We start from the raw sequence: 22,030 nt of genomic DNA on the forward strand, positions 1-22,030 counted from the left end.
AGATACTTCAGTTTTTTCAGATAACAATTTTGAAATTCTTGTTTTATGTATTTTTTTATTGTGGTAAAGCGTACATAACATAAAATAAACGATTTTTAAGTATACAGTTCAGTGGCATGAAGTATATTCATATGGTTGTGCAACCATCATCACCACGTTCCTTGGCAGCCACTACTCTGCTTTCTGCCTCTGCCTAATTTCTTTTTCTTTCATGGCCTTGACATTTCTTAAAAAGTATAGTCCAGTTATTTTGTAGACTGTCCCTCAATTTGAGTTTATCTGTCACCTCTTCATGATTAGATTCAGGTTAAGTATTTTGGGCAAGAATATCACCTCAGTGATGCTGTGTCCTCAAGATTAGCAGGAGGCATAAGGAGTCAGTTTGTCTCACTCCTGGGCAAGTTAACTTGATTACTTAGTTAAGGGGGTGAGTGCCAGGTTTCTCCACTGTAAAGTTACCGTTTCTTCTTGCAAAGATTAATCTGTGGGGAGATACTTTGAGACTTTGAGTGTGAAAGATGCACGCTCTTGGGAAAGTCACAGATCCCTTCCAGGCATCAGTTTCTCCATCTGTGAAGTGGGAACAGAGACGTCTTAAAATCGAATTAGAGTTAAAGAAAGTGTAAGTGCTCGAGAGGCTGGAGTATCAGCTCCCGACCTTGGCAAAAAGAAACACGCGCTAGGGTTTAATTTTCTGCGCGCTCCAAATGCTGGGGAGAGACGGACAGGGCGGGGCCTAGAAAAAAAGCGTGTGCGTATGTGTGCGCGTGCGCAGGGACGTGACTACAGAGTCGGTCCTCCGGAGACAGAGAGGCCGGAAGTTGTCCTCACAGAACCGCTCGGCTGTTGGGTGGGCGGAGCTGAGGCGGCGCGCTTAGGGTTGGCAGGCAGGTTGGCGCTCTAGTCGCTGCAGCTGGTCGGCGTGAGGGGCTCCAGGGCTCTGGGCAGGGAAGATGGCGTCTCGGGCAGGCCCGCGAGCGGCCGGCACCGACGGCAGCGACTTTCAGCACCGGGAGCGCGTCGCCACGCACTACCAGATGAGGTATGAAGTGAGGCGAGGAGCTCGCAGGGCCTGGGACGCGACGCCGGCCCGGCCTCAGGGTCTTGCTCCCCAGCCCGCTCACGCGCACCTACCAAGTCCCCTCCTCCTGCGACGGCCCGGGGCCGGCCCCCAATCCCGGGAAGCCCCGTCGCTCCTGTGAGTTCCACCCATTGATCCCGCTGTGCCTTGAGGGGTCCGGGCTGGGGCTCCGGTGTCTCGGCGATGCTGGCCCCGCTCTCTGATCTCGGGAACCTGATTTCTAATTGAGCCTCAGTTTGCTTATCTGGCAAGGGAAAATTAATCTACCTTTTCGGTCTTGGTGATGAATTAGTGAGCCAATAATCGCATAAAGAGCGTAGCATAAGATCTAGCACATAAGTCTGTCCAGTACGCGGTAGCTGTTATATTTTGGGTTGTTTTGGGGATTTGGACCTTGAAGTCCAGACTTACTCTGCCTCAAATGAGTTTTATGAAACCCCCCACGTAAGGGATATTTCTACATTCGTTTATTCGTTCAACAAATATTTATTGAGCTTCTACCCATCAGGCATTGTGCTAAGCCCTGAGGATAGAATAGCGAAAGCAGCCCTGGTCTTTGTATTCATGTTATACCTTCAATAAAAAAGTCTATCGAGAAACAAAACTGGTCCCTGCCTTCATGGAGCTTGAAGTCTACAAGTGACTGATTCCCCTCCCGCCCCACCTTTCTGCACTTTCTATAATGAATATTTTTTAAAATAAAAATTTTTTAGAGATTTTCTTTACTTAAATCCATTGAAATTTCCCTGAATCTTTTCCACGTTTTTTTCTCCACAGTTTTAAAGAATGACAAGCTCTTTGAAACCTCACTTTATTCTTATCCTTAGACCCTTGTCTAAAGGGCACCTCACAACTCAAGCCAGTGTTTTCATGCCTGTCTAGAGCAGAAACTCTGCTCTATGAAGGCGTGAAGGGGATATATTTAGGACCTGAGAGAATTCAAAGAATAAGAGAAAATATCCTTACTTTAGATGAAAAATGTACTCTAGCTGGAGAAGTACGGGCAGCCTGAGTTGGTTTCCTTGCTGCCAATACCTCCTTCCATAGGCTATCCTCCTATACCACAGTCAGAGTTTTCTTTCATTTTTTTTTTTTTGGCCACGCCATGGGGCTTGCAGGACCTTAGTTGCCCGACCAGGGATTGAACCTGTGGCCTTGGCAGTGAAAAGCCAGATTTCTAACCACTGGACCGCCAGGGAATTCCCCAGAGTTCCCTTTGTAAACACAGCCCTGAGTTACTCTTCTGTCTTTAAAGTGACTCAGTGATAGTCTTTGCAACTTCATATCCTGCTACTCCCCTCTCCACCACATTGTAGTCCTTCCACACCCAACCATTTGCTCTCCTGGAACACAAATGCTTATGCCTTTTTGCCTGCATGCTGTTACCTCTGCTTGGAATGTCCATCTCCACCCACGTCTCAGAGCCTAGCTCAGATAACACCCTTGTCCAGACGGCCTTCTCAGTCAACTCATCTCAATCAGAATTCATTACTCCTTCCTGTGATTCCATATATTTTGCAACATAGATTTATTAGAGTTTTTCCAGTTTGTTTTCTAATTACTTTTTTCTTCCTGTGTACCTTGTTCCCAGCCTCCAGGCAGGAACTATACCTTATTCACGTCTGTTTCCCAGTGTCCAGTACAGTTGCCTGACATAGAATTGGTGGTCAGAAAATTTTGAATGAAAGGTACTTCTCCCTCTGCTCTGCCCCACAGTGTGACCCTCAAGTATGAAATCAAGAAGCTGATCTACGTGCATCTGGTCATATGGCTGCTGCTGGTTGCCAAGATGAGCGTGGGGCACCTGAGGCTCTTGTCGCATGATCAGGTGGCCATGCCCTATCAGTGGGAGTACCCCTATTTGCTGAGCATTGTGCCCTCCCTCTTGGGCCTCCTCTCCTTCCCCCGCAACAACATTAGCTACCTGGTGCTCTCCATGATCAGCATGGGGCTCTTTTCCATCGCTCCCCTCATATATGGCAGCATGGAGATGTTCCCTGCTGCACAGCAGCTCTACCGCCATGGCAAGGCCTACCGCTTCCTCTTTGGTTTTTCTGCCGTCTCCGTCATGTATCTGGTGTTGGTGCTGGTGGTCCAAGTGCATGCCTGGCAGTTATACTACAGCAAGAAGCTCCTAGACTCTTGGTTCACCAGCACACAGGAGAAGAAGCGTAAATGAAGCCTGCTTGATGAACTACTGTGTGAGGTGAAGCCTGGGCCTCCCATCCAGTGGAGTGAGAGGGTAGAGGAGCTGTTCTAAAACCTCCTTCGGTGATTTTGGCGGCTGCGATGTTGGCAACTAGTGCAAACTAGGTCCAAGTTCTGCAAAGCCCCTTCTGTTGCCATCAGCTGGTAGCAAAACTATGTTTAATTTACTCCTGGTTGGTGGAACTGGGTGATCAGCAGCTGTGAAACAAATTTCAGCTGGTTGAAGTTGAGATCCTTCTGAGTTTTTCATCCTTGCCTCTTTCTCTCCGCTTCCATCCATCACCCCTTAGCCACCGAGACTGGAGGAGATAGGGAATAAATCACATTCTACTTCAATCTATGAGTCACGGGGCAGGAAACATTTGAGAGGCTGCTCCCCTTGCAGGCTGTGGTCTCTACTGTGAAGCGTTTTAATTAAAAAGAACCTCAATAAAGTTACAACTGCCTTGTCCCCCCTGTGCTTTGTGTTCGGCATCTGATAGAGTGTGAAAAGCGTGTTGTTTGAGTGGCCTTAGTCACTAGGAGGTACGTAGAGGCTCCCCGAGAAACCTGGCAGTGGCGGTGGGGAAGTGAACTGGACATAGGGAACTTAAGTCATAGTTGCAACCCTGCAGCTGATTGGCAGTAACTACTGTGGGCCATACATTTAACCTCCGCCTCTCAAATGGTCCGTTCTCATTTATCCAGCTTGGGTTATGGGTTCGTCTTTTGGTTGGATATTCATGTTTATCATTCAGTGTTAACAGTGTTAGTTATGTGTCTAATACTGTTTTATGGTATCCAAAAGAATTTTAAAGTACCCTGCAGATAAAAAATTTGCAATCTAGGTGAAACGTAATATCCATGTGAAACAACTAATGAACACAGTATGTCTGGTGTGGATCAGAGAAGTTAAAAATAGAAGTGGGGGGCTTCCCTGGTGGCGCAGTGGTTGAGAGTCCGCCTGCCAATGCAGGGGACACAGGTTCGTGCCCATGTCTGGGAAGATCCCACATGCCGCGGAGTGGCTGGGACCGTGAGCCATGGCTGCTGAGCCTGTGCGTCTGGAGCGTGTGCTTCGCAACGGGAGAGGCCACAACAGTGAGAGACCCGCATACCGCAAAAAAAAAAAAAAAAAAAAAAAGGGAAAGAGATCTGTGAACTAAAGGCCCTTTCACACATAAAAGTCTGACACGGTACATATTTATTGCATGAAAGATGTGTGTTGGGCTTCCCTGGTGGCGCAGTGGTTAAGAACCCGCCTGCCAATGCAGGGGACACGGATTGGAGCCCTGGTACGAGAAGATCCCACATGCCACGGAGCAACTAAGTGCGTGCGCTACAACTGCTGAAGCCTGCGAGCCTAGACCCCATGCTCCACAACAAGAGAAGCCACCGCAATGAGAAGCCTGCACACCGCAACAAAGAGTAGCCCCTGCTTGCTGCAACTAGAGAAAAGCCCGCGTGCAGCAACGAAGACCCAACACAAACAAAAATAAATAAAAACAAAAACATTAGGTATGTACTCAGTCTCTATTAGGTACTGGCAGTACTTCTAGGTACACAACCTTTAGATGTCCTGATTATCATTTCAAACTCAGTGTGTCCTAAACTTAACTCTGCCTTCTACCTCATATTCATTCCTCTTCCTGCATCCCTGTGTGCAAGTGAGTATACCAAGAATACAGCTCTGGATCATCAAGTCCCTACTATGTGCCATTATTTTTTTCTTTTCTTTCTTTATTTTTGGCTGCGTTGGGTCTTTGTTGCTGCGCGCGGGCTTTCTCTAGTTGCGGCGAGCGGGGGCTGCTCTTTGTTGTGGTGCGCGGGCTTCTCGTTGCGGTGGCTTCTCTTGTTGCGGAGCACGGGCTGCAGGTGTGCCGGCTTCAGTAGTTGTAGCATGTGGGCTCAGTAGTTGCGGCTTGTGGGCTCTAGAGCACAGGCTCAGTAGTTGTGGCGCATGGGCTTAGTTGCTTCTTGGCATGTGGGATCTTCCCGGACCAGGGCTCAAACCCCTGCTCCCTGCATTGGCAGGCGGATTCTTAACCACTGTGCCACCAGGGAAGCCCGATGTGCCATTATTTTTTGAACAACCAAAATTCCTTAATCCTTTTCAGACATTTCCAAAGTGTGGTTCCAGTGCATCACTCTTGATTTATCTCCTGACACTGTCACTCACACACTGTCTGTCTCAGTCAGGAAAACCTCTTATGAATTCCCATATTGGTTCCATGTTTTCCCAGTTTCCTTAAAAATTTTCCTTTTCTGCTTTTATACTTGTTTATTACTTATCTTTCAAGACCTAGTTTTATACGGTAATTCTGGAGCCTTCTGGCTACTTCACTTCAAGGAGTGAGGGTTCTTTCTTTATATTCACATGGCATTTTAATTTTATCTCTTCTACTGACAGAATTACTAGTTTACATGTCTTTTCCTCACCCCTTGCTCTTTACCTAATGTGCATCATGCACTCTGAATTTATTGAATGAAGTAACTTGTGCTATTGTAGCCTAAAGTCAGAGCAAAGAACTAGAGTGAAGGGTAGGATTTGGATAGCAGAGAGGTGCAGATGGAAATGAGTGGGTAATGGAGTTATGTGCACCAGGCACAGATTGCTGATTTTTAGAGAACCAGGATGTAAATAATTATTAGTTAAAAAAAGAATTTTAAATTTATTTGATTACTAGAATGGTACTTTACAGTCTTGTAGTGCTTTTCAAGACCCATTATGAAGGGACTTCCCTGATGGTGCAGTGGTTGAGCATCCGCCTGCCAATTCAGGGGACATGCGTTCGATCCCTAGTCCGGGAAGATCCCACATGCCACAGAGCAACTAAGCCCGTGCGGTACAACTACTGAAACCCACGCGCCTGGAGCCCGTGATCTGCAACAAGAGTAGCCACCGCAATGAGAAGCCCGGGCACCACAACGAGGAGTAGTCCCCACTCGCCACAACTAAAGAAAGCCCACGCATAGCAACAAAGACCCAATGCAGCAAAAAATAAATAAAATTAAAAAAAGAAAAGACCCATTGCGAAAATTATCGTCAACACGAAAAGAGAGCCGTTTGGTTCATTTTAGTTTTCTGCTTGTTGGCTTGTTGGGATTCTGCTTTTTGGGCTTTCCAATCATTTTTCCCCCTGCCTCATGGTTGTAGTATTCCCTGAAGTAAACAAGATCCCCTTTGAAAGGGATCTTGATTTAGTGGGAAGAGCACTGTATTTGGATCAGAAGACAAGTTCAAGTACCAAGATCAGCCCTGCCAAATTCACAGGATTGTTTTGAAGATCAAATGAGGTAAAATCTTGTGAAGGTGCTTTAAGAACCCTAACACTATACAAATGTGAGGAATGGTTATTAATCCCTGATGTTTACAGAGCTAGAGGGTGTGGGCCTTGGAAGAACCCTTAGTGAGCATCTAGTCTATGGGAAAGGCAGTGTGGTATAGTGGAAAGAACAGTTTTTGATATTACACTGACTCAGGTTAGAAATCTAGCCAGGCGTTTTGCTACCTTTTGCCTTGAGCAAGATATTTGAGCCTCTGTTTTTATCTAACGTATGGGGATCATAGCATCTACCACCCAGGGTTGTTGTGAGGATTAAATAAAATAATGTATATAAACTGTATAGTACATAGTAGGTGCTTAATAAATATCAAAATCCCTTCCCTTGATGAGCAGTGTTGGTGTTCCCCTCTCAGATTGGGGGTCCCTTCCTCTTCTCTTAAGCATAATTTCTTGCATCGATATTCTGGAGATTGATCCCTTCTGGAAGAGCAGCAATAAGAAAGGAACACTTGTGTACTCTTGGTTTTTGTTGGTCTAATTGGTTGGACCTTCTTGCCCAGGGTGCCCAAACAGTAGGCACAGTTGCCGCAACAGACCTTGGGAATCTGGCATTACAGGAAGAGCCTGGAGACGCTGCTGCATTCAGCGTCCATGCATGGGTAAGGCTTTGTCAGGAAGAATGGCTGCCCAAGGACCCCACAGTGTACTGTCTACCTGAGCACGTGTAGGGGCCTGCCAAGACCTCCTGAGCACCCGGCTTGCTACCCACGTAAAGGTTACAGGAGAGTGAAGTCTGGATCAGCTCATTCAGACACAAACCACAGGTGAGATAGGCCTTGGCCACCTTCCAAAAGGACAGGACTTCTGTGCTGCAGGCCTACCACACACCTCTGTTGCCTTTACTCCAGTTGGCCCCCTCCTGTTCCAGCCACAGAAGTACTCCCCCCTTGTTGACACTTGCCAAACAATCCCTACTCTCCTAGAAATATGATCACTGATGACTCACTCCCGTAAGACCTACTATCCTTTTTTCTTTCCAACTATTACAATTTCTCCCCCCCATGTTGTTAATCCTACCAACTCATCACATTGTTCCGTCTAGTACTTCTTTTTTTTTAAAGCCCTTCATGACATCTGTTTTTTTTAAAAAAAATTTATTTATTTGGTTGCACGGGGTCTTAGTTGCAGCAGGCGGGCTCCTTAGTTGTGGCATGAGAACTCTTAGTTATGGCATGCATGTGGGGATCTAGCTCCCTGACCAGGGATTGAACCCACGCCCCCTGCATTGGGAGCGCAGTCTTATCCACTGCACCACCAGGGAAATCCCCTCATTCTAGTACTTCTGTGGACTACAGGGCCCAGAAACCACAGATCTCCCCAAGCAGTGTGTTCTGACAGAAAGAGCTAGAAAGACACAGGGGTGAGCCTCAGCCCTCCATTTTCTGTTTGGACAAGTTACTTAATCTTCCCAGTGTTTCCAAGTCTGTAAGATGTTTAGTAAGACTGACCTCAAGGGTTGTAGTACCAATAATATGAGATAATGTGGGCAAAGCACACAGCCCAGAGCCTGATAATAGGAGTTCAGCAAATTGTGATCTGACCCCCTCCCCCTTCCCCAGGGTGTGCTGGAATTTACCCACTGTGCTTTTTACTTTAAATCCTTTTTGGAACAGGCTCCACAATAAACTAGCAGAACAATAAAATACAGACCTCCTTTTCTCTCTCCTTTCCCCCTTTCTTCTTTCTTCCTCTGCCTTTTCTATGTGGTCCTTTTCTTCCCTTTCTGTACTTTATTTCACATGTGTATGTGTCTGTTATTTCTTTTCTGCTTCTCCTACCATACCTTAGCCAGGGTCAGGGAGCAGTTAACCAAGTATTTTCACTGTGAGAATCAAATCAGAAGATAAAAGGAGTCAAAAGAGAAAAGTATTCTAGAATGGAGCCAAGTTTCTCACTTCACGCCCCCAGCATTAGAAAACACATTATCGGTATAGATCTAAACCATTGTGGGCTAGGTGAAATTTAGGGGGAAGACTCCCTAACCTGTCTTTAGTATGGCCAGACCACCCTTTTCTCCCTTCACATCTTACTGATTTGTTTGCAGTGATGGACTTCAAGGTCAAAAGACAGAACTGTGTCATGCAGGCCCTTTTGGGTTCCCAGAAGCAGAGGGGGATGAGGCAGTGGGAGGAGAGGCCATAAGGATGGTAGAAAGAGAAATGAACTGTGAGAGGATGGCAGAATTGGAGCTCCTTGGGCTAGAGACCTTGACCAAATCATTCTCCTTTCTGCTTCCTTATTTCTCTCTTTATGAAATGAATAATTATCACCTGTCTTGTAAGGTGGTTAGGAGGATCAAATATGAAAGTGCTTATGAAATGTGAAATAGATAAACTGCTGCTTAGATGAAACATCATAGTTTACATTTATTCAACTACAGAGCACCTATTTCACGACATCCATTGCTAGGCACTGGAAAAACAAAGATAAGAAAGGGTCTTTCTAAGAAACTCAAAAGCTAGAGGGTATTTTTAGGATAATGGGTACAATGGGGTCTTTAGACAGTGGACCTAAAGACTTAAGAACTAGAATTGGCCTAAAGATAGGTATGATCAAGCTACTGAAAGTGCAGAGGGCTAATAACAGTCTCAAGATACCTTCACCCAGTAGGTGTGCCCCATACTTTCTACGGTGTGTGTCACCAAGGTGAGGGCTGAAGCAGTTCAAATGCTCCATGAGCAGGAGGAAGCCATGGGACGACGTGGAGGGTCCCCGCAGAGAATGGAGCCTCTTCAGTATCGGAAACCACAGGAAACCAGGTCAATGCTTGGGGCCCACCCTCTCAGCTCCAGGGCTCAGCTATGAGACCTGGGGCTTCCTGAGCAGACTGTACTGATGAGTGGATCCTTGAAGCTGGAGGCCCTTTGGCAGAAGTGCTGGAACTGGCCAACGGGTAGAGAGAGAAAGCTGGACCGTAGTCCTGAAAGTCAGCCAGGTGGGAGCCAGGATGCACAGGGGGACATGTGAGGTTTACGTGCTTTTTTGTTCTGCCCACCTCTAAGTGGTGCATCAGTCACCTCGGTCTCCAGCACCCACTGCAGAGAAGTGCTTCATGGCTCTGTCAGTCTTTTAAGTGAGAGGATGAAGCACGTGTCCAGGGGAGATTCAAGGCCAGGAGCACGCTAAGGGGCAGGTCTGATCTGCAGGGTGTTGCAGGAGTAGGAGGAGTTACGAAGTGGGTGCAGCCGCCATCCATCCCCCTGACCCTGTGCCCGCCTCTTGCCTGTTATTTCTCTGCCAGAGCAGGAGCCCCCTTGCCCTCCAGGTAGGGGAGTAGGGTTTTCTGGGGGGCAAGTGTCCTTCAGTCCCTCCACTTGGAGGAGAAGGAATGTGGCCTGGCCGGCTGGTTGGGCTTGAGGAGGAGCTTTGGGGCAGGGCGGGGCAGGGGCAGGCTGAGGCGAGGGCTCCTGCTGGCACTGCACTCCCTGCTGCTGCACGGCAAGGCCCTGCCACCCACCTTCAGGAGGCGCAGCCATGTTCTGGATACCCTGATCCCTCGGAAGCCCATGGGGAGCCCCGGACTGGCAGCCCTGCTCCTGCCTCTCGTCCAGCTGCTCCTTGGCCTGTCTGCCTCTGCTAGTATTGGCTGCCCCTACCTTCCCAGCTGGAGCACCCTCTGTCTGCTGGCGTCCCACATGGTAAGGTGTGCCTGCTGCCGCTGGGTGGGGACACCTGGCTGGCACAGGCTGGTACAGCTCCCCACTCTCCGCCTGTCCTTTCCTGCTACCCAAGTCCCTGAGTCCTGGTGGCAGCCTCATTGTGTTCTCTACATCGTCTTGAAGGGATGGATAGTCAAGGTCCTGGTGCACTGAGGGCCTGGGCAGGGTGGAGCTGGGAAGAAAAGCGCCAGAGTGGATGGGCTATTGGCTTCTGCAGACCCCGAAATTAGGTGATGTGAGGCAAAGACCCCAGGGAGAATGCTCCTCGTGGGAATACCTACTAATTATACTTCTGTCCTTTCTTTTTCCTATTGGGCCCTGTGCCTTCAGGATGACAGTTTCACTGGTGAGTCTCATTCCCTGCCCTGCTCCTCTTCCCCATTCTTCCATTCTAATTTTTGGTTCTCAACCTGGGAAGTAGCATAGTATCAAAGAAAAAACACAAGGTGAGCCTGGATTTGCGTTGTAATTCTGCTGCATACTCCATGCATGGCTTCAGGCAGTGCACGGTTTCTGAAGGGTATAGCAGCGCGGTAGAAATGATTATACAATGAAAACAGCTGTCCCTGAGCTGTGGGGAGGATTAAATGAGAGCCAGGTAAGTCTCCAGGCACTCTCCCTTAATTGGTCCCTCAGCAGTCAGTAATACAACAATGATCCTTCCTGTTTTAGGGTACATTTTGTTATACTTCGTAAGGCATTTTCCCACGCATTATGTTACTTGATCTTGACAGCAGCTCCACTTTATGAATGATGAAGCTGAGACTTAGAGGAGTCTGTAACTTGCCCCAGGTCAGTCGGCCAGGATGTAAGTGGCAGAGCTCAGCCTCAAGTCCAACTTTTCTGAGGCAGGAGGGAACTCCTGGGACCTTACCATTTGATTTCCTTTTCATCTTTCACAGGAAGGTCTGCCCAGATTCCTCGCCATACCCTATTGGCCTTTCCCCCCTCCCCAAAGCCTTGGCGTGCTTGGCTCTGCCACTGTCCCTGCTGTTGGTGCCTGCATCTGGTGTCAGATCCTTCGGGTATGAGAAACAGTCCTTTGGGACATTCTTAGTGGAGATTGGAATTGGGGGAGTTTAGGGGGGCCCCTAGGCTGACGCTAGTAAAACTTATCCTACTAGAAGAGATGTTTGTCCTGTTGTCAACCTCAGCAGAGAATTAGGCCCTCCTAAAATAGCACACACCATGATTGATATTTGTGAGTTCAGTTGTATCGTTTTGTGAAGGTGTTTCTCCTTTCAGCTGGTACCAGTTCTTGGGATTAAAATGTTTTAGTTCTATGAGTTTACTATTTTTACCTTCTATCTGTAAAGTAAGATCTGTCTTACTCAACTCTACATTTTCATTGCCTAGCTCAGTGCCTGGGGCATACTAAATGCCCACACACTGCTTAAGAATTGACAGTTTTTAATTGTTCACTGTTATAAATAATGCTACCATGAACATCTTTGTATATACATAGTTTTTCTCTACTTAAGAAGAGAAAAAGCTTTTTTGATTGTATCATAACTTAGGACTAAAGAAGTTTGCGATCATTACCCTCCCTGATCTAAAATGACTGACTGTCCAACACTGGGTCACATCTCCAGGTAGCGGAGGGGCTGTGAAGGGCTGGATAGTAAATGTGTCATTCCCTGTGCAGGTCTTCAGTGGGACTGGCTCCACCTCCTGGTGCAGAAATCCAAAAAGTCTTACAAGTTCCGGTTCTGTAGGAGGCACACGATGCCAGCATCTGCTCAGGTACTCTCCCTGCCAGTTCCAGCCCTTCCCTACACCCCACAGCCCTTCTCTTTCTGGCTTCTCATTCTGTTCTCCAGCCATAAAAGAGATGGAAAGAGTGGAGCTCAAGAAGACTATTCTGTCCATTACACAGTTAGGGACACTGAGCCTTAAAGGTTGAGCAGCTTGCCTGTGGTGCCCTGGATTCCAGAGACAGGAATAGAAGCCAGAGTTCCTGATTCCTGGCCTGAGACCAGCCCAGCCTTGCTCTCTGCCTGCAGAGGAAGCTGCTAAGTAGCCGTTGCCTGTCTGAGAAGGGCCATCACATCTCCGTCCCCTCCCCAGACACCTCCCACAAGGGGCTGCGTTCCAAAAGAACCCAACCTGCAGATCCAGAGAAAGGGGAAGTTCTCTCCAAACGTGGCTCACAAAGGCTTGGAGGTAGGCACATCGTGTGACTGGAGATGGTGGAGCCAAGTAGTGGTACCTGTGCTAAGGCCAAAAGACAAGGCCACCAAGTCCCCCTTCTCCCCAGGGCCTGAGTTCTCCTTTGACTTGCTGCCTGAGGCACGGGTTATTCAAGTGACCATTCCTCCAGGCCCTGAGGTCAGTGTGCGTCTTTGCCACCAGTGGGCACTGGAGTGTGAGGAGCTGAGCCGTCCCTTTGATGCCCAGGTATGGAGGGCCATCTGCCTGTAAAAGCCAAATCACACAGGGCTGGAGTGAAAGGACCTACCCATTATACAGATGGGGAGACTGAGTCCCAGAGAGAGGTGGTGATTGTCCAAGACTTCCTTACAAGTCTGAAGTGCCTAGCATGAAGACTTCTTTGGTCTAGGCAGAGAACGCAGGGGGCCTTGTCTCCTGGCAGGAGAGGAAGGAAAGGGCAGGCAGAGACCTGCGGCAGCCATGAATGCCTAGCAGAGAAATGGATATGGCACTTACCCCCAGTGAGGACCCTCAGTGAGATTCAGGTTGCATTAAGAGGACTTTTCAGTTCCCCCAAGAAGCTGTTCTCCTGAGAAAATAACAAAATGGTCACATCTGTCTTGGTACCCTTCCATCTCCCTCCCTTTTGTCACTGCTCCTCAGAGAATGAGATGTCCCCTATTCTTCCAGCCTAGGCCCTGACACTCCACCTCAACCTCCAGTTGTCACGGATGCCCTTGTATACAGTTGGTACCATTTGAAGGGACTGATGCTGTACCCGAGTCCCTCAGTTCTCCACATTGAAAATGGCGATGATGCCTCCCAAGATCACCATGATGCTAGCATTTAATTAATTGAGTTGGTGCTTCTAGCACCTAGCACTCTCCCTGGCATATAGTAGGGGCTCAATAAATGTATATTCCTTTCCCCATCTCCTCCCCACTCCCCTCATTCCATATATTGAGACACCTAGAGCAGATGGTCAGATTACAGGGCAGAGACCCCCTGAGAAGAAATTTCTCAAAGAAATGTCTCAGATAAGAGGAAAAGTAGGGTATGTGGTGACCAAGGTCCCAGTTTTCTCCTGCCGTTTTCCAAGGTGCCTCTGCTCTTTCTCAGGCCCCTCTTCTTCTCTTCCTTTGCTGCTTTGTCCACAGAAAATTGTGTCTGGGGGCTGCACTGTAGACCTGCCTTATGAATTCCTTCTGCCCTGTCTGTGCATCGAGGTGAGCAGAGGAAAAGGTGTGGGTGGTCCATGGCTTCACTCCTAGGCCACCCAGATAGCACCGTTGGTCAAGCATATCTCCACTAAGTCAGGTTTTAAAAGGGCTGGTGTTAACGAGATGCTAGGGAAGACTGGTGCCAGCCTGACAGTGAGCCACACACAGAGCCAGGGATGGAGGTGTCCTGCTGACCATGGCACATTCCTGGGGGTGAGTCCAACCTCAGCCCCACCCAGACACAGCTTGCCTTTGTCGAGACCCGGCCTCAGCCCACAGAGGCAGAATAGACAGCTGCCTTCACTGGGTGTTCTGAGCTGTCACAGTGGGGGCTCGTGGCCACTGCAAGGCTCCATATGGCCCCAGAAGTCTCATCCCCACTAGCCCTGCGTGGAAGTCCTCCTCCTCTCCTTGTAAGACTGAGGTGCCTAGCATTAAGACTTCTTTGGACTAGACAGGAAAGGCGGAGGCCTTGTCACCCAGGAGGAGACAAAAGGGAGGATGCAGGCAGAGACCTGGAGCGGGGAGCACCTGCCAGGGGGATAACATTGGGTGTTGGGCTTTCAGAGGGAGGGGCCCTATGGGGCACTCAGCGCCTTAGGAATCGCTGAGAGTGGAGGCCAGGGAAGGCCAAAGTTGAGGAATGTGGACCTCATGATTTGCCTCTTTGTGGGGATACGTTCTCCTCTCCGGGAGAAGAGGACTCAGCCCCTCACCCACTGATCTTGCTCCTATAGTCTGGGGTTCCTCCCTGAGTGCCAAGTGCCACCCACAGTTGCCCACACCCCACACTTCTTCCCCTCCTCGGTTCCCTGCCAGCTCAGGCAGCTTGCATCTGGGCAAGGTCAAGCCAGAATGAGTTTCAAGTCTGAGTGATGTAGGGAAAGCCATTCCTCTGCCCTTCTTCCCTCCTCCCCTGTCCCCACAGGTGTCCTACCTGCAAGAAGACACCGTGAGGCACAAAAAATGTCCCTTCCAGAGCTGGCCTGAAGCCTGTGAGTGCTACTCATGTGACTCTTGTGCATGCACAGCTTCTCTCTGTCTCTCTCTCCCCCACAAATGTACACGTACATGCACATACACACACACGCACTTGCACACCCTCTACACCTGTGTTGGAGAAAGTCCCCAGAAGGCATGCAGGCACTTTCTCTGGAGTCAGTGGGGGCAAGTCATGGGCTACCATGTCTAGCAATCAGCCTGCCAATAAATCAGAGCATTGAACATTGTACTAGCACTGTTCAGAAATATCCACCCCAGGAGGTAATGTCCTAAGAAGGTGGACCAGAGGACCTGGGCTCACACCCCAACTCTGCCGCTTATTCTTCTCTGAGCCTCAGTTTCCTCATCTGTAAACTAATGATACTTGCCCTGCCTCACTTTCCAACTCCTTGTGAGGCTGGAGTTCAATATTATATGCGAAAGTGGTCGGTGACATCTATGCATACTGTTGAGCCCAACTTGCAGAGACGGGATTCTCAAACATGACAAATGAATAGCTCAAAGTATCCTATGGTCCAGGGCAGGGTTGTAATTAAGGAATAGGCTGTAAGGCGTGAACTCGGGGGAGGGAGAAGCCCATGACGGCTGTCCATGAGTAGAAAAGGTCTCCTAAAGGGAGTGACACCTGAGCTGGGCTCAGAAAATGCGCAGGATTTAGAAAGGAGAGAAGGGAGGGGAAAGCATTCCTGATTCTGAGAGGAACATAAGCAAAGATATGAAGATTTTGAGTTTGGGGAGCAGCAAGGAGTTGGCCAGAATGGAGGTGCAGGAAGGAGAGGAGACAGCTAAACAGAAGAGGCAACAGGAGGGGCAGGAGGAGGCATGCTCATTTATCAGGCACCTAGGCAGACCAGGGCTGTGCCAGGCTCCCTCACAAATATCATCTCCCGATGCCCTGGGGATGGGGCTCAGGCCTCCTGGGCCTCACTCTCTGCCCCTGCTGCCTGCCCAGATGGCTCGGACTTCTGGGAGTCGGTGAGCTTTACTGACCACAGCCAGCACAGCCAGATGGTCATGGCCCTGACACTCCGCTGCCCACTGAAGCTGGACGCCTCCCTCTGCCAGAGGCGGGGCTGGCACACCCTCTGCGAAGACGTCCCCAATGCCACGGCTCGAGAGTCAGAGGGGGTGAGACGGCCTCCCTAGGACCTGGGTGGGCAGGGCTGGGGTCCAGGGCCCTGCTCCCTAACTCCCTTCTCCCACCACAGTGGTATGTCTTGGAGAAGGTGGACTTGCACCCCCAGCTCTGCTTCAAGGTACAAGCGTGGGCAACACGGGAGGGGGAAGGGTGTGCATGGTGCCTGGAGCTTGCTGACTTGCCATTCTTGGATTTCTCAGTTCTCTTTTGGAAACAGCAGCCACGTTGAATGCCCCCACCAGACATTTGGTGAGCCAATAAGTGACCCTGGCTGGGACCCCTTCCCACCATTTCACCCTCATGCAACTGCGGCAAAGCCAAACTCTATCCCTGCCCTGACTTCTCTGTTAACTGCAGCCCGGCTTCTGTCACCTCCCACAAACCATCATCTATTACATGATGCCCTTTCCTGCCCCCTGGCAGCCCCATCCTGGAACGTGAGCATGGATACCCAGGCCCAGCGGCTGGTCCTTCACTTCTCCTCAAGGATGCCCGCCACCTTCAGTGCTGCCTGGAGCCACTCAGGCTTGGGGCAGGACAGCATGGTGCTCCCTGTGTACAACGTCAGCCAGGTATGGCCTAGCCAGGGCTTGGCCCCCACTAGAACCTGTTGATTAGAGCACAGCAGGTGGAGGCAAGCAAATCTCTTACAACATCTGGTTATTTATTTACTTGGCCAGGCTTTGTTCAGCTGCCTCCTCTGCCAGTCATTGGGGTCTTCAATGGAGCAGTTTCTAATCCTTTTCTTTTTTATTTTTTATACATTTATTTTTATTTATTTATTTTTGGCTGTGTTGGATCTTCGTTGCTGTGCGCGGGTTTTCTCTAGCCGCGGCGAGTGGGCTCAGTAGTTGTGGCTCACGGGCTCAGTAGTTGTGGCTCACGGGCTTAGTTGCTCCGCAGCATGTGGGATCTTCCCAGACCAGAGCTCGAACCCGTGTTCCTTGCATTGGCAGGCGGATTCTTAACCACTGCGCCACCAGGGAAGTCCCTCTAATCCTTTTCGATTTTGAACCTACAGGGATAAACAGAGACAAGAGACTGGCCCTCCCACTCCCAGCTGTTCTCTGGCCCACTCAAACTCCCACCACATTTTATATTGATGCCTTCTCTTGAACCAGCTGTCCTCTACCACTACTCTCCTGCCTTCCTCCACAAGCCTCCTGGCAGACGTTCTCTATCTTTGGGAGGCAGAGCCCCAGGAAGCTGAAGTGCTCTTCGCAGAATACTGTAAACTACTGACAGATTTAACTCTATCATGTGAACTAACAGCAGTTTGACTAGCAGACTCTCTTCTGTGTATCTGACATAAAAACCACCATCAAATGTATCCGCAAAACCACAGCACCAAGCTGACTAAGCATAGCTAGCTTGTTTCAGCTCTCTCTTACTTACATGCAGCTTGTTTATTTGTTTTGTATTCTGTGAGGGCTCCCAAGCCTACAGGTGGTAGGAAATGCTTAAGATTTAAGACGAAACCATGCTCAAGATTTACGACAAAGTCATGTGGGATAACTTAAAATTGAGAGCTAAATCCATGGACTCATTTATTTTTGTGAGCTGAGAACGTCATTGAGTTTAACCACGATTTGAGAGCCACTGCATCAGCACCTGCTCACAGCTGGCTGGAGAATGGGGTCTGGGGCAGGGCTGGGGTATGGGGTAGGTGGTGGAGGGTGTTCCCAAAGGGTGGAGACTGATCAACTCTCTAACCAGCACCCAGAGCACAGGGTGAAGCCACATCCTTGCCTGTGGACAGATGGCAGTCAGTTCAGCATGCATTTATTGAGTGCCTACTCTGTTCCCACTCTGTATTAGGCCCTGGGAGATACAAGAAAAGTATATAACACAGTCTGCCCCCAAGGAGTCCATAATGTAATAACAGCTACTACTACTAAATGAATACACATTGCACTGTGTATTTTTAAATATTTATTTATTTATTTATTTTGGCTGTGCCGTGTCTTAGTTGCGGCACATGGGATCTTTTAGTTGCAGCATGTGGACTTATTAGTTTCGGCCTGCGGACTCTTAGTTGTGGCATGCAGACTTTTAGTTGCCTGCATGCAGGATCTAGTTTCCTGACTAGGGATGGAACCCGGGCCCCCTGCATTGGGAGCGTGGAGTCTTACCCACTGGACCACCAGGGAAGTCCCTGTACTTTGTATTATAAAGGGGGTTCACCTGCATATTCCCATTTGATGCTTTCAGTAGCCCAGTAAAACAAGGATTATTATCTGTCACACACAAATGAAGAAACTGAGGCTCAAGGAGAAAGGAAGTCTCTCTCCATGCAAAGATCCCACAGCTAGGAACCACAAAGGCAATAGTTAAGCCTGACTTTGTTAGCTGTGGTCTCCTGACTCTACAACTTAACGTTCTTTCCAATGGACAAGCTGCCCCTTCAGGTGCGCAGAACAGAGAAGGGAGGCAGCATATAATTAGCCTCCTGGTTTGTGAGCTGCTAGAGGACAGAGACAATGTCCATGCCCGCCTTGTCTCCTCAGGGGCTGGCACAGAGTAGGCACCCAGAGTATGTTTGTTGACGAGTGCCTGATTGCCTGATTAATGTTTATCTGTGCAGCAGTTCAGATCTGGGAACGATCAGCGGGATCTGGGAATGAAGCCTGGGAAGGCTTCTTGTCAGGGGTGGCACTTGGCCCTAAGCCTGGGTAGGGTTTGGGTAGGGGTGGTAGGTAGAAAGGAGGAACACAGCAATGGGCAAAGACTCAGGGGCCGGACAGAGCCAGATCTGCCTCTGTGGGGACAGTCATTCTGCTCTTTTTTCCCACAGACTCAGGACTCAAGCTCAGTGACACTAGACCTCATTGTTCCCTTCCTGAGGCCAGGGGGCTGTGTCCTGGTAAGGAATCCTGCCCTCACTCTGCTGCATATACTCCCCTGTCATCTATACCACAGGTGACACATGGGGCAAATCCAGTCCATAAAAATGTTCGACTCGGCCAGCACGGTGTTCAAAATTGGAATTAGTTGCCACCACTTAAATATTGGGAGATGTCACATTTTAAAAAGTTGATTTCTGGCGTCTCTTGAAAAGAATCAGAAAACCTGGTGCTTTGTTCCCACATTCAGGCATGGTGACCATGGGCTGGAGCTCAGTGGTGTCTGATTACTTCAGCCAGGGCCTGTGCCTTCCACGTCCTCATGGATGCTCTGGTTAACTTTGGGTTTACTTTCTTTCTTTTTTGATGTGGACCATTTTTTTAAAGTCTTTATTGAATTTGTTACAATATTGCTTCTGTTTTATGTTTTGGTTTTTTGGTCCTGAGGCATGTGGGATCTTAGCTCACTGACCAGGATTGAACCCGCACCCCCTGCATTGGAAGGCAAAGTCTTAACCACTGGACCGCCAGGGAAGTCCCTGGGTTTACTTTCTGAGTTTGCCACTCTTGACCTTGTTCTGTGCCCACCAGAGCTGGACCAGACACAAACCCTGTGCTGGAGGAATTCCCTATCCAGGGGGATTCCCCTTCACTATCCCCATGCCTTATTCAACTTCCCCTGGGAGGAGGGTTTACCCTGGCTTACAGGGATTGGGGGGCTCTGTGCCCTCAGGTGTGGAGGTCAGATGTCCAGTTTGCCTGGAAGCACCTCCTGTGTCCGGATGGTGAGTTCTTGGGAGGGGGAGGGGGAGTGAGAGGGAGGTTGGGCACTGAGGAGCCGGACTTGGCCTCACCCTTCTTGACTCAGTCTCTCATAGGCTCCTGGGGCTCTTGATCCTGGTACTGCTGGCCTTCACCACCCTACTGGGTGTTGTTCTGGTGCTCACCTGCCAGCGCCCACTGTCAGGTAAGCTCACTGGGGGTAACCTGGGGATTCAGACTTCCTTGGCTCCTAGGCCAGTTGCCCCCATCCCTCCCCCGCCCAGGCTCCCTTCCGAAAGAGCCTTGTCCCTGCCACTGCACCCCCCTGTCTGTTACCGAAGGCGGTGAGTCTCATGCCCCCTAGTGGGAAGGAATGGTTAAGGCAGGGCAAAGGTCCTTCTGCAGGTGGTTCACTGCACCAGTCTTTAGGCCAGACGCTAGTGGGGCGGAAATCCAGCCTGCGCTGCACCTGGCGCCCTAGCCGGCTCCTCTTCCTGGGCACCTTTATCTAATTAGCCCAAAGGCGCCCTATAGGCCTGTAGGCTAAAGCTGCCTTGGGTACCCATCCCCAGCGCAGATGAAGAAAGGGGTGGTGGTGGAGTTAACCCTATCATGTAGCCCTGAGGCCTGGGAGGAAAGGGCTGGGCTGTCCCTTAACCCCCCCGACCCTGTTCATCTGTTGCTCCCACCCCCAGGCCCAGGTCGAGCGCGGCCGGTGCTGCTCCTGCACGTGGCGGACTCCGAGGCGCAGCGGCGCCTGGTGGGAGCGCTGGCTGAACTGCTGCGGGCCGCGCTGGGCGGCGGGCGCGACGTGATCGTGGACCTGTGGGAGGGCACGCGGGTGGCGCGCGTGGGCCCGCTGCCGTGGCTCTGGGCGGCACGGGCGCGCGTGGCGCGGGAGCGGGGCACCGTGCTGCTGCTGTGGAGCTGCGCCAGCCCGAGCCCCGCCGGCGGCCCGGATGCCCGCGCCGCACCCCTGCGCACCCTGCTCCGCGCCGCCCCGCGCCCGCTGCCGCTGCTCGCTTACTTCAGTCGCCTCTGCGCCAAAGGCGACATTCCTCCGTCCCTGCGCGCTCTGCCCCGCTACCGCCTGCTTCAAGACCTGCCGCGCCTGCTGCGGGCGCTGGACGCGCGGACTTCTACTCAAGCCACCAGCTGGGGTCGCCTCGCGGCCCGGCCGTGCCTGCGGGGTCGCGTGGAGCTGTGCCGCCAGCTGGAACGCGAGGCCGCCAAACTTGCCGATCAAGGCTGAGCAGAGCTCACCGCAGTCCAGATGTCTGTGGCCGCAGGCCTAGGGGCACTGGCTGGAAGCCCCGAATGAGGCTTCTACCCTGGAATCGTTGGATGCCTCCTAGGGGCCACTGGCCACAAAGCCTTACGCTACCTCCCAGCCCGGGAGCGGGGCATCACACTCACTGTCCCAGCCCGTTCCCCACGTTCCCCCAGGGTCCAGTCTCTTCCTCATGCTTATGCTTGAGGGTTCTTTCCCTCAGAGCCCCCAGGGAGAGTCACTCTTTCCTGAGAACTCCTCTGACCTCAGTGCTGTTGTGAGTGGGGGATCGTCCCACTTCCTCTCTCCGAAATTCCAGAGAATAGTCGTCTGCACGTGCTCCAGTCCAGGCCAGAGAGGTTGGGACAGGGGTTGGGGAGGCAGGAGACATGGCAGCTCTGAGTGGGAGGTGGCTGCAGAGGGGGTGGGGGGACAGAAACCCCTTTGGGAGCCAGGGATCCCCCTTTTCCAGACCGGGGCCCTGCCCAGAGTGGGAGGAAGGGAGGGAGGGAGGGCTCTGGACCCAGGGAAGGAGGCTTTGGCCCTGGGTGATGGGGGCAAAGGTGGGACAATGGAGACTGAGATAGAGAAAGTTGAATAAAGGTGAACATGATGGATAAACTAAGAAACACAAGGTGCTTTTCCAGTGTGCCCGGGGTGCTGAGTTGGGGGAAGGGTCAGCAAGACCCTGCCTGGCGGTTGTTATGCATCATTTTCTGGGCCCAAATCCACATCCATGCCTGCCATATTCTCACAAGCAATGTCTCCCTGGAAATTTCCTTGATCCTCACTGTGATTCTTCAGAGAGAAGAGAAGAAAACACAGGTTCAGAAAGGTGGTGTGGGGCCACAGTCACGCAGCCAGCCCATGGCAACAGCACAAATAGGACCCTGTTTTCCTGGCTCTGGGTCCTGGGTCCCATCCACCCCTACCCCTCACTTGAGCATAGGCCAGGAAGTGGCGAAAAGCTCACGTTACGGTGCCCCTTGTCCCTGTCTTTAGAGATCGTGTCCCACAATGAGGCCCAAGGGGAATGTCTGAAGGGACCTGGGGTGGCCAGTAAGAGGGGCCCCGTGGACACCAAGATCCCAGAGTCACATGGGAAGTGCAAATGCCCCAGGATTGCCTAGGGCCTTGGTTGTCTCAATGGAGACTTCCTCCTTAGGGACTCCCAGAGTGAGCAAGAGCTCCCTCACTCAGCCATTAGGCCACCACCCTCTCCAGGGGCCCCTCCCAGCCAGGTGTCAGCAGAGAAGGAGGAGAAGGGGAAGAGGAGGAGAGGAAAAGAGGGAGGGAGTGAGGCCACCACTCCGGTCCAGGCTGCTGGCTCCCAGGCCTGGTGTTGGTGGGAGGGGCCGGGCGGGGCGGGA

General features: G+C 50.8%; 2 protein-coding genes across 17 annotated transcripts; both read left to right on the forward strand.

Moving 5' to 3' along the window:
• The first annotated feature begins 797 nt into the window (after nucleotides 1-797).
• On the forward strand, nucleotides 798-3,745 carry JAGN1 (jagunal vesicle mediated transporter 1). 5 transcript variants are annotated; one of them, XM_030759420.2, is made up of 2 exons: nucleotides 798-1,198; nucleotides 2,798-3,745. In XM_030759420.2, the coding sequence occupies exons 1-2, from the start codon at nucleotides 954-956 to the stop codon at nucleotides 3,258-3,260; spliced, it is 708 nt and encodes a 235-aa protein (XP_030615280.2). In that variant the 5' UTR covers nucleotides 798-953; the 3' UTR covers nucleotides 3,261-3,745. The 5 variants fall into 5 exon arrangements, with proteins under 5 accessions (XP_030615280.2, XP_022420411.1, XP_089775786.1 ...); XM_022564703.2 differs by having other exon boundaries at nucleotides 815-1,042; XM_089919660.1 differs by having other exon boundaries at nucleotides 949-1,042; nucleotides 2,673-3,745.
• A 5,713-nt stretch (nucleotides 3,746-9,458) lies between these two features.
• IL17RE (interleukin 17 receptor E) lies at nucleotides 9,459-21,919 on the forward strand. Of its 12 annotated transcripts, XM_022564702.3 has the most exons (16): nucleotides 9,463-10,253; nucleotides 10,605-10,620; nucleotides 11,177-11,299; nucleotides 11,920-12,017; nucleotides 12,278-12,437; nucleotides 12,532-12,671; nucleotides 13,583-13,651; nucleotides 14,574-14,640; nucleotides 15,600-15,775; nucleotides 15,856-15,903; nucleotides 15,986-16,034; nucleotides 16,209-16,357; nucleotides 18,580-18,648; nucleotides 19,362-19,413; nucleotides 19,497-19,595; nucleotides 20,086-21,919. In XM_022564702.3, the coding sequence occupies exons 1-16, from the start codon at nucleotides 10,122-10,124 to the stop codon at nucleotides 20,640-20,642; spliced, it is 2,004 nt and encodes a 667-aa protein (XP_022420410.2). In that variant the 5' UTR covers nucleotides 9,463-10,121; the 3' UTR covers nucleotides 20,643-21,919. The 12 variants fall into 12 exon arrangements, with proteins under 12 accessions (XP_089775747.1, XP_089775753.1, XP_089775748.1 ...); XM_089919622.1 differs by having other exon boundaries at nucleotides 9,460-10,253; nucleotides 12,342-12,671; nucleotides 16,143-16,357; XM_089919624.1 differs by having other exon boundaries at nucleotides 9,461-10,253; nucleotides 12,342-12,671.
• The last annotated feature ends 111 nt before the right edge of the window (nucleotides 21,920-22,030 follow it).

The sequence above is a fragment of the Delphinapterus leucas genome, chromosome 10 (genome assembly GCF_059928025.1).
Source record: "Delphinapterus leucas isolate spDelLeu-1000000601 "Yukka" chromosome 10, BTC_Dleu_Yukka2, whole genome shotgun sequence".
Lineage (NCBI taxonomy): Eukaryota > Metazoa > Chordata > Mammalia > Artiodactyla > Monodontidae > Delphinapterus > Delphinapterus leucas.